At 32.8% G+C, this 12,685-nt stretch overlaps 1 protein-coding gene across 6 annotated transcripts in view; it reads right to left on the reverse strand.

Annotated features, from left to right (window-relative positions):
• Fastkd1 (FAST kinase domains 1) overlaps positions 1-12,685 on the reverse strand; it is a 40,910-nt gene that overhangs the window by 4,776 nt on the left and 23,449 nt on the right. For all 6 annotated transcript variants that reach the window (XM_026389521.2, XM_026389525.2, XM_026389527.2 and 3 more), the window contains 5 exons: positions 9,716-9,844; positions 7,941-8,072; positions 7,462-7,575; positions 1,148-1,286; positions 400-514 (listed from right to left, as the gene is read on the reverse strand). In XM_026389521.2, the coding sequence (XP_026245306.2) occupies positions 400-514; positions 1,148-1,286; positions 7,462-7,575; positions 7,941-8,072; positions 9,716-9,844 (629 nt within the window). The remainder of the gene's footprint in view (positions 1-399; positions 515-1,147; positions 1,287-7,461; positions 7,576-7,940; positions 8,073-9,715; positions 9,845-12,685) is intronic.

Raw genomic sequence — 12,685 nt, forward strand, 5'->3', positions numbered from 1 at the left:
GTATATTAGACTTTTCCTTCTGTAACTCTGTCCATTTGTGTATCAGTGCCTAATACACAAATCAATAGATCTTCTAAAGACAATAAAAAGTATGATGATTTTTATTTTTTTAAATATTTTTTTAATTGAAATGGACACAATATCTTTATTTTTATTTATTTATATGGTGCTGAGGATTGAACCCAGGTCCTCACGCATGCAATGCAATCGCTCTACCAATCAGCTACAACCCTAGCCCCTGATTTTTCATTTCTTAGTCTACTAAAGAAATGATGTTGTTGCAGGGATACTTTAATGTAACTTTTTTAATATAAAAAGGTAATTCTAGAACTTTCATGTTAAAAGAAAACACGTGTATAGTGTTTCAAAGGCTGAGCATTTCATATGAGCATTTCTTACCTGAATGACATGATATCCCAAAATTTCCAAATGTCGTTTTTTCATAGCAGATTTTCCTTTTATGTGAGGGACATTTCTACAAAAAGCTTTTGAATCCAAAAATTCGAAAGCAATCCTATATAAAATAAAAATAAATACTTACTTTGAAAATTTAAATGAGAAATTCAATAGTTACAAGACTTTCAGGAACAAGAATGCTTCTTTATAAAGTAACAAGAGCCAAGTGAATATAAATGAGTATACCAAGTTATTTTTCTCCCAAAGAAATTAGTAACTAATAACAAACTTACTCATTAAATCAAATTATAGTAAATCATCTTCCAGCTTTCATCCATTTGTTTCTTTGTCTAATATATACTATTACATGCCTACTTTATATACATAAGAAACTTATACATAAAGTAGCACAGCTTATAGTTTAACAAAGAACATATGTTATATAGTAACTAATGCAGTGTAGGAGGGGCTAAGTGTTATCAGAAAAGTAGAGCAAAATGGGAATACAAAAGAAGAAAATACTATTTATATCCAGTTGGGGTCAACTAGGTCAGCACTTCCAAGAAATTCCCAGGCTAGGGTCAGACAAAGGCAGACCATTAGGGCAGAAGCCACAGGACAAGGAAGGTAAATTGTATGAGATATATGAAGAGCAGATGCAACTACCAATCAGTTCTTGATAACTGAGACCATGATATATCAATGCCAAATTTATCATTTAGGTGAAATCTAAAACTCAAAACTAAATTACCTTTCAGCTCCTGGTGGAAGACTTGATCCAACTATTTGGGTATTTGATTCCCAGTACATTCCTGGTGGTTTTCCCAAAGTTATATTATGGCTTCCATAAGGAAGAGGTTTTTTTCTTTTATCCAAGATACATTCAAAATCTTATGGAAATACAGGAATCAACAAGGTAAGTAAATTCTTACAGGTAAAAATTTAAAACAGGGGCTGGGGTTGTGGCTCAGTGATAGAGTACTTGCCTCACATGTGTGAGGCACTGGGTTTGATCCTCAGCACCACATAAAAATAAATAAACAAAATAAAGGTGTTAAAACACACACACACACACACACACACACACACACACACACAAGCTTAAAACATTTTATTTCATTTTGTTTTGTTTGTAAATCCAGGGGCTCTCTACACTGAGCTATATCCCCAGTCCTTTTTATTTTTTGAGACAGGGTCTCACTAAATTCCCCAGGCTAGCCTCAAACTTGAGATCCTCCTATCTTAGCTTCCAGAGTAAATGGGATTACAGAGGTGCACCACCATACCTACCTTAAAATATATTCTAAATATATAAACATAAATACATACATACACACAAAAAATGATAAGCCTAATAACCCACTTACTGCATAAGATCTGGTATAATAGCATGGCCTCAGTTATCATGGCCTCTTTGAAAATCAATCAATAAAAAAATCAACCAGCAATTATTAATAAACCATAGCATAGGGCTACATTAAAGTTTTATTTTATTAAATCTCCTTAAGTCTCTTGGTCACGTTTGGAAGAAGCTAAAACAACTCCTCTGAAGACTAGTAAAAGATTTAAGCATATATCCTGTCTTTCCTATGTGAACTGTATATAAGGTTAACTAAATTAATTGAATGGGAAAGTTCTTTTTAGACATAATAAATGTAGAAGGAATGATAAATGTGGAATATTGCTATTTTTCCATCCCTAATGAATGACAGACTTGGGCAATGAGTGATCAATTGTGGCTGCTAAAATTAATATGTAAAGAGCCGATGAGGGAAGTTTTTTAAAATTTTTTTAGTTGTAGATGGACACAACACCTTCATTTTGTTTATTTACTTTTTTTTTTAATGTTCTGAGGATCAAACCCAGTGCATCACACATGCTAGGCAAGCACTCTACCTCTGAGCTACAACCCAGCTCCCATGAGAGAAGTTTCTAATAAATCAATCAGTTGATAATATACAAACCCATTGCTAAGCATTAATAAAATAAAACAGAGATATACTGGAATAAGTACACATCATGGCCAAAATAAAAGCAACAACCTAATCTAAAATGCAATCAAGCCTCTAGCTCTACTACTGTTTAAGGAAATACAAGAGAAACATGAACAGATTAAATATCACCTCAGGGTCAATCACAATTGGAGAAGTTTAAATTATGAAAAGAAAATTTTTCTCAATAAATAAACTATAAGAAAAAAAAAAGAAAAGTAGAACTTAAAAAGACAAATCAAGGCCAGGCATGTAGCTCAGTGGTAGAGTACTTACCTAACACGCACAAAGCCCAGGGTTCCATTCCCAGCATTGTAAAATAGAAGGAAAACAAAACTAAACTAAACTAAATGCAATATTTGGATCCCAATTTGAACAAATAAACTATAAAATAAAACATAAAACCAAAAGGCTATGTGATATTAAGAAATTATTATTAATTGTCATGGGAGAAGTATGCTGATACTGTCATGTTTTTAAAGTCATCCTTGTCATTTGATATACATTCTGAAATGATAATACTGTCTATAATTTGCATGAAAAGAATCAGATGGATTCTGGTGAATGGTGTTGATGAATATGACTCTGAATGAAATTCATTATGTATTATTCTAATTCTAGTTTTTTGTTCTTTGTTTTTAGAGATGAGGGTCTTACTATGTTGTCCAGGCTGACCTCAAATTCCTGGGCCTCAGCCTCCCAGTAGCTGGAACTACAGGCATGTGCCACCATGCTCAGCTCTAGTCTATCTTTTTATATGTTTGAATTTTTTCCATAATAAAACACAATCATAAAGTTGGGCAGAGTGGTACATATTTAAGTCAAGAAAAAAGGAAACAAATAAAAAGAAACAATGAATTAAAAGGAGAAAAGAGAAAATTGATTATCTATTTCTTACATATAAGGGAAATTGGGCACTGAAGCATCTTCAAGTCAATTACGAAACATGAAATATAGTTCAATCACTAAGAGACTGAATTCTGGAGCCAGAATGCCCACGTCAAATCCAGGCTTTGTCATTTGCTAGATATATAAACTTGAGCAAAGAGTAATGTTTCTGGACCTCAGTTTCCTCATCTGAAAAGTAGAATAATTTACATGCCTTATGGGACACTAATTTAAGTGTTTTATAGATATAAGTAAATTCATTATTTAGATATAATAAATAAGTTTATTTATTATAAATATATATAAAAATAAGTTTATTAACTTAGATATAATAAATAAGTTCATTTTATCTATAAAACACTTAAATTAGTGTCAATGCTTAGACCAGTAAAAAATTTTATGGACTAGGGGCTGGGGATGTGGCTCAAGCGGTAGCGCGCTCGCCTGGCATGTGTGCATCAGGGGTTCGATCCTCAGCACCACATACAAAGATGTTGTGTCCACTGAAAAACTAAAAAATAAATATTAAAAAAAAATTCTCTCTCTCTCTCTTTAAAAAAAAATTATGGACTAATTTAATCATAGCATACTCATTCAATAAAATATGCTAACACTAAAAATGATGTTGGATAAGTATATCTGTTGGCATACGAAAATATTCACAACATATAAATAAAATTACAAATGCTATGATTTGAATGTTTTCCCAAAAATTCATCTATCAAAACTTGATCATCAGTGTGACAGTATTTAGAGATGGGACCTTTAGGAGATGATTAAGCCATGAGGGCAGTGCTCTCTTTAATGGGATTATCACTCTTAAGGGACACAGTAGGTCCTTTAATGCCCTTTTGTTCCTTCTATCATGTGAGGACACAGCATTCAACGTGCCATCTTGGAAGCAGAGAGCAGTCCTCACCATACCTATGGGTTCCTTGATCTTAGCTTTCCCAACCACTGGAAATGTGAGAAATACATTTCTGTTGTTTATAAATTACCTAATCTCAGGAATTTTGTTATAGTAGCACAAATAGATTAAGACATAGATACCTCAGAATAGCTATTCTTGGTTTTAAAAGTAAGTTATAAATATAAAAACAGACACCAAAAGTAAACAGTGGCTATATCATGGATAATTATTATTTGTGGTTATCTACCTTTTCTGGTTTATTCTATGGTAAGCACATAGCATATGACATTTTATTTGTTTTCATTTAATTATTTACTTTTTTAAAGATTGATGTGATTTTTTTATACCTTTATTTATTTATTTATTTTTATGTGGTGCTGAGAATCAAACCCAGTACCTTGCACATGCTAAGCAAGCACTCTACCACTGAACCCCAGCCCCAGCCCCTATTTATTTATTTTTGTATTGGGGATTGAACCCAGAGGCATTTTAACACTGAGCCATATCCCTAATCGTTTTTATTTTTTATTTTGAGCAGGATCTCACTAATTGCTTAGGGCCTCACTAAGTTGCTGAGGATAGCCTCAAACTTGTGATCCTCCTGCTTTAGCCTCCTGAGTTGCTGGATTTATAGGTGTGTGCCCTTGCAAGCTGCTCATATGATTGTTTTAAGTGTTTTTTTTTAATATCTTAAATTCTGCTTCATAGTTTTTAATCATACAATATGTTGTCTTAATCACGCCATTCCCCTATACACAAGCATCACTACTCAAATTTTATTCTAAAGATTTATACGCATTTTCACATAAAAATAATTCTCTTGACAGTGGGAGTTACAAATACAAAATGGAAATACAATGGGCCTATGATGTAATAATACTAGTTTAATCATGATGCTTGATTTTGTGACAGGTTATTATGAGTGATTTTTCCTCTCTCTCCTTTTTTCACTTTTCTGTACTATTTAATTGTTCTATAGTGGATATGTATTATTCCTAGTTTGAAAGAAAATTTTAAAAAAGGAATGAAATGAGATGATAGAAATAAGGAGCTGGCTATAGTGCCTGTTTAATTTTAAGATGTCAAAGAATCCTTTATAAGATGGAATTACAGATCATTTTCATATTTATATTTTAGTACATTTACTTCCATGAGTATTACTTTTACAATAAATAATATGTCTAGCAGAGACTGCAAGTTTTCCCCCAGTACTAATTTTTCCCCTCACTTTTAATGATAGAGTATGTGATCTTTCAGAATAAATACCACATTTTCTAAATTCACTTGCAGCCAAGTATGACCATAGATCATAACTAAAAATGGTATGTTTAACTTCAGGAAACTGTGCTTAAATATAAGATATATCCTTCCTGCTCCTTCCCTCCTCTTTCTGCTGGGGTCTTAGTGGAGTGGCTGAAGCCAGAGCAGCTATTTTGGACCAGAAATGGAAGAATCGTGCATAACTCATGTTTGTGGAGGTGGCATGCCAACCCTGGACTCTACATGTAGAGGAGAAGGAAATAAAGGTGTAATTTAAGTTCCTGATATCTTGGATTTTTGTTACTCATCATCAACCCTAATCCTGACTTATAAAAAAAAATAGACAAAAGAGAGTATGTGTTTTCTGCTAATGATTATCTGGGTCAGCCATAATTATACATACACAGGATCATCTGATCATCCACATTCTGCCTCAACATAAGTTCTTCATAAAGTAGCCCATAATTATTCTTATACTGACTCAAAGTGTGCTTCCATTAATTTTACCATTTTCTCATCCCTTAAATAGAGATATCAAGTTGTTTTTCCATATGACAATCCTTCAAACATTTTATTTTTATTTGTTTATTTTGTGTGTTTGTTTTGTTTGGTTTGGTTTGATTTTGGTTTTCCAGTGCTGGGGCAAATATCTTAAAACAGTTATGTTCCCAATGAGACTTCTATTTTCAAATCAAACATCCCTAGCTGTTTTTTTTCCCCCCCAAAAAATATAATTTACTATGTTCCAAGGGTAGTGCTAAATGCTTTACATGCAATACTTGAATTAATTCTACTAAACAGCCATTACTATCCCCATAAAATAAAGAAAAAAAGAGGAATTTGCTCAAGGATCGAGATCCATGCAGTTCTAGTCCTCTCTGCTTCTAAGACATAATTTATAGATCCTTGACCATCTGTTGTTTCTTGACCCTATTTGTCACTTACTGTCATAAAGAGTAACATAAAAAAAAAATTGTCTAAAGGACAGAGTACAGTGACACTACTAACTTTCTTTATTATTAATGTAATTAAAATAATATTTGATTTCTGGCAACCCTTTACATTAAGCAGGCACCTTCCAATCTAATCATAGAAAACTTATGTTAATCTTCTTAAAGCATTATCTTTTTCATTTACACCCAGCACTTGAACTTAGTAATATCTTTGTGAATTTTTTTTTTTTTTAACAGTACTGGATATTGAACCCAGGGGCACTTTGCCACTGAGCTGCATCCCTACCCCTTTTTATTTTTTATTTTGAGACAGGTTTCACTAAATTGCCGAGGCTGGCTTCAAGCTTGCAATCTTCCTTCCTCAGTCTTCTGATGAACTGGGATTACAGGCATCTACCACCATGCCTCACTCTTTTTGAATCTTATACAGTACTGCCATCTGACATCATATAGCACCAGCTTATGTCATCCACAATTAAATCAGAATGCCTTTTACAAATAGACTACCCGAAAAACAGACTGATCAGATTAGGGACAGGCACAATGCTTCTGGAAATTTTTATCCAGAATGATAATCCAAGTTAGTTTTTGAGATGAACTTAAAATAATGAATCAAGGTAAGTCATTTTATTGATGATGGGGCACTAAGTAAGGGAGACAGAATCTCATACAGAACCAGGACCAGTGAATCTGAATCTGGGTTTTACTTACAGCTGGTGAAAGACTGACCTTAAAAAAAATTTTCTTGAAAAACAACAAAATGTTGATTGTTATCAAAGCTGGGCCATGGGAATTTGAGGATTCATTGTATTGTTCATTTTTTTGCTTTTGGAAATTTTGTTTTTAAAAACTTTTTGCATATAGGGATTTAACCCAGGGTCACTATATCACTGCATTATATCCCAGCCATTTTTATTTTGAGACAGGGTCTCATCAAGTTGCCCAGACTGGCTCACGGTATTTGGAAATTTTCATAACAACTTGCAAAAATATTTTAATTTTTTAAAATTCCAGTTGATGAGATAACTCTATTAAAATTAGCAGTTCTCTATCAGTGACTTACCTACTGTGTGGTAATAAGGCGAAAGAACAGAGGCTTTTACACAATTGATTCCTCCTAGTACCTCTGCTAACATTTTATAAATTTGCAGTTGTGCTCCATTCATGCTGCCAGTATCTTTTTGAAAACAAAAATGAGTCCTAAGTAGTTAGTTTTCGATAATAATCCCAATTCCACAAAATGAAAAAAATTAATATTTCCAATAAAAACTTCAATGTAATACTGCATATGTAATGACAATAAATTCAATACACTCATAATAACCTGTCCCAAATACAAGTTCTTGCTCACAAGAGGTTTAGTGTCTTATTTAAGAAATTTTTGTAACACAAATTGCACTTACAAAATCTCAACTAAAAAAATCAAACAGGCCCTCTTGGAAACTCTAGTATCACATTTAGTTTTAACAGTAGTAACAATATACTCCCTAATACTTTACTTTAGAATTAAATTTCATTATCTCACCAAAAGAAAACTCAAACCTTTATTATAGTGTTGTTGACAGAAGTGTTCATGAAACCATGGAATTTGAAACTCAGGGCATTCCAAGCGGACTGCTCTATTTAATTCCATAAGACGAAACTGGACCCTTGAACGTAGAGATGATGGTAAAACTGAAATAAAAATGAAGTACTAATAATTTTAATAGTTTAGACTTACAAAAACATCTCATTTTTTCACATCATTTATCCCCACTATTGGTTGATACTTTCACGCATATTATAGTCACTTAGTTTATACAAAAACACTTTATATTTTTAAATTACTGTATTTAAGGAGCATGATTAGGACCAACTTCTACACCATTTTCATTAGTTGTGAATTTTACAACTACATTTATTTTTTTATTTATTTATTTTTTTTAATATTTATTTTTTTAGTTCTCGGCGGACACAACATCTTTGTTGGTATGTGGTGCTGAGGATCGAACCCGGGCCGCACGCATGCCAGGCAAGTGCACTACCGCTTGAGCCACATCCCCAGCCCCTACAACTACATTTAAAAAAAATACTACCAAGGACTGAGGATGTAGCTCAGTGGTAGAGCATTTGCCTAGTGTGTTTGAGGCCATGGTTCAAAACCTAAAAACAAAAGCACAATTTCATTGACCTAATACTCCATATTTAGAAATTTATTCTAAGGAAATAATCAATGATTGTAATAATTCACTATGTAATAATTCATATGTAATAATTCATTATTTATAATAATTAGGAACAGGAAACAATCTATAACAAGTGAATTTTATTATATCCACATAATGGCATATTATATATACAATTAAAAAATCAGGGGCTGGGATTGTGGCTCAGTGGTAGAGCGCTTGTATAGCATGTACGAGGCCCTGGGTTCAATCTTCAGCACCACATAAAAATAAGTAAATAAAATAAAGGTATTGTTCCAACTACTTCTAAAAAATAAATATATATTTAAAGAAAAAAAAATCATGAGCCAGGTGAGGTGACTCAAACCTGTAATCTCAGCAGCTCAGCAGGAGAATTGAGAGTTCAAAGACAACCTCAGCAAAAGTGAGGCACAAAACAACTCAGTGAGACCCTGACTCTAAATAAAATACAAAATAGGGCTGGGGATGTGACTCAGTGGCTGAGTGCCCCTGAGTTCAATCCCCAGTACCCAAATAAAAAAAAATAATAAACATGACAAAAAATATTTCATGACCTGGGGTTGTGGCTCAGCAGTAGAGCACTCACATAACACGTGCAAGGCCCTGGGTTCAATCCTCAGCACCACATAAAAATAAATAAAATAAAGGCACTGTGTCCAACTACAATTAAAAAAATATTTAAAAAATATTTCATGACATGGAATTTTGCTCAAAATATGGTTAGTTGAGAAAAGACAGCATACAAAATAAATATATAAATAATCCAAATTTGCTTTAAAATACATACAGATATATAAACATTAAAATCAAGAGAAAAACAGAAAAGAAATACCCCAATGAAGGAAGGAAGAAATGAATGAACAATCAACAGTTTCACCTGGTGGTAAAATTATGGGTAATTTTTTTACTTTCTATTTTCTATTTTTATGTTTTCCAAATTTTCTACAATAAGCATGAAAAATCTAGGGCTTCGTGTTAGGCAAGTGCTAGGTAAGCTATACCTTCTGACAATGTCATAAAATAATTTTATTTATAGGGAAAAAAAGTAGCATTAAAATTAAATGATTCAGTATGGATAGAGTTGACATAAAGTACAAGTGATAATTTAAAAAATTAAATGTAGATACGTACTTTCAAGTTGAGAATCTAATCTTGCTAAGAATTTGATGTTAAAAATTGTCTTTAGCAAATTTTCTGGAAAATATTCAAGGGTTGCCAAAGAGAAACCAAGAAACACTAACATAACAGGATCCAATGTACCTAAAAGAAAACTTGATTTAATAAAATGTGTAATGTACAGCTGCCTCACATATAGGTAAATATATAATTTATTCAGATAAAGACAGGTTTAAAAATACATATAATTAGCATTGACAAAACTAATCAATACTGTTCTAAGTCAGGATAATAATTAAATGGGTGGGGATAAGAAAGGGGGAAAAGAGAAGAAAGATACTATAATATTCTGTTTCTGATTCCCTAGGTTGATTCAATATAGGTAAATTCAAACTATTATACAAAGTTTATATAAATGTTGTTATAATTTAATTAAAAGTTTTTAAAACTGCCTTGAAAGAAAAAGAATTAAAAACAAAAGGACAGTAGTATAAGTAAAAAGAGAAGTGATCCTAGTGTCTATGTTTGGTGATAATGATGTAATAGTGCTCAGAATTTGGTAGGTACCACTCTAAGCACTTTATAGATGTTAATTCATTTAAACCTCATTTATGTAAATAGAATTTACAGAATATTATCTCTGTTTTATATTATCTCTGTTTTATATTAAATGGGAATAGGGAAGCACAGAGAAGTTAAAGACTTGCCCCAGATGACAGAGTTATTAATCAAGGTGGGGATTAACTCAGAAAGTCCAGCTCTATGTCACTGTGCTGCTCACTAGGGATCTCAGGACTCTAGGTTGAGTGTACAAATATTTGAGGCTAGTACCCCACCCTACTCCACTATGCTCCATCCTGAACACTCACCCTGCAGTAATGTTCTTGAGAGTACTTCTCACACATGACAATATAGATTTGTCTATGCTTTCTACTAGTATTTCCTCACCAGAAAGTAAATTCAATAATGGTAACCTACCTGTTTTTGTTCTCTCCCTCCCTTATCTCCAGTGCCTAGCAGAGTACCTAACAATAACCATGTGGTAAAGCCATGCACAGAGGCACATGCCTGTAAACCCAGCCACTAGGGAGGAGGCTAAGGCAGGAGCATCACAAGTTTGAGACAGATGTCTGAAACTAAAAACTTTTAAAAGGGCTCATAGCTCAGTGATAAGTGCTTGCCAACATGCATAAGGCCTTGGGTTCAATTCCTAGTACCATACACATATACAAAAAATATATATGGAGGGTGTTCACTGAAAAGGTAAGAACTACCAGATAGTTCACTTTTAAAACTTTCACGGATAAGAAGTGGTTAGGATCTGAGAAGAAAAGCCCCATAAAACCCTACCCTTAAGCATTATATTAAGTAATATAAGCAAGACTCAGGAAGACAAGTGTATGTTTTCTCTCATATGTTTAAGCTAGAGAGAAAAAATAAAAGAAAGGGAGTAGGAGAATTTCCTGAAAATAGAAGGGAAACCATTAGGGTAGAAGAAGGAAATAAGGTGGAGGGAAGAAGGAAGAGAAAGAAGAGGAGGGACTATGGAATTAAACCGATCAAATTATATCATATGCATATATAAAATGCTACAACAAAACCCACTGTTATGTGATACTTATTTTATACCAATTTTAAAAAATTTAAACCCTATTCCTTGAAGGCCAACTTCTCTCAAATACAATTCAGAAGCCAAAATAAGGAATAACAGGGAAAAAATAATTTCCTGCCTCTTGTTATCTGCTTCTGCTAACGCCAATGACAGGAAAGACCAACTTTACTCCGTTTTTCCCCAGTACTGAAACATTATTTTAAAACTTTTTTAGGACACACAAAATAATCAGCACCAGAGCACCTACCTTTCAGACAATTCATAAACACCTAAAGCACCTAAGAAATATTTACTTTCAATAAACCGTTAAAATGGACAGAAACAATCAAATAGTATGTGTTTCCAGATCTCATATAAATATAAGACACATAGTACCACAAGCAAAGTATTTTTTGCTGAAATATTTAATCTAAACTTAATTAAGTTTCTATAACTAACTTCTAATTTGCTAGAAATACAGGAAATGGAGGAACAAGCCAAAAGAAAGCAAATGGACAAATCCATAATGTGACACAATCTACAATAAATGGCTGATCTCTATTCTATAAAATAAATGTCAAGAAAAAAGATAGGGGGAAAGTGACATAACCACTACATTCTGTCTTGTTTTGTTTTGTAGTACTGAGGATTGAACCCAGGCCTTGTGCATGAGAGGCAAGCACTCTATCAACTGAGCTATGTCCCCGACCCCTGTTTGTTTTAAAAAAGTTAGAAAGAACAACTGGGAAAGTGTGATTGTGGACCAGGAAGTAGACATTACTTGTTCAACTGTTAATCATTATTCAAGCTAAGATTATAAGTATACAATATACAGATGTCTGTTATTGTCCTTTCAATTTTTCTAAATATTTGAAAACTTTAATAACAAAAAGTCAGAAAAAAGTAAAAAACCTCCCCATGAAATATTGTAGACTACAAGAGACTGAAAAGATTACAACCAAAAGCAAAGACTGAACCTTGATGGATCCTGGGTCCAAAATAACCTAAAAGGCATTTAGGAGCAACTGGGGAGATTTAAATGTGGACTATATATTAGATATTTGGGAACTATTAATAAGTTTCTTAGATGTGCTAACAGTATGAAGTGTTATTATTCTTAGAAAGCATATAGTACAGTGATTAGGGATAAAAGATCACAATGTCTACAACATACTTAGAAATGGCTCCAAAAAAAAGTGAACAAGAAAGAAAAACAGATAAGGCACATATGATAAAATGGTAACATTACTAAATCTACACATTGAGTATAGGTGTTCCTTATTCAATTCTTTTAATTTTTAATACAGATTTGACATTTTTCATGATGAAAGTTTCAAAAAGGGATATAAAACATGTTTAGGTACAGAATTCATGACTATTTATGCTTATCCTAC

Source organism: Urocitellus parryii, chromosome 1 (assembly GCF_045843805.1).
Source record: "Urocitellus parryii isolate mUroPar1 chromosome 1, mUroPar1.hap1, whole genome shotgun sequence".
Lineage (NCBI taxonomy): Eukaryota > Metazoa > Chordata > Mammalia > Rodentia > Sciuridae > Urocitellus > Urocitellus parryii.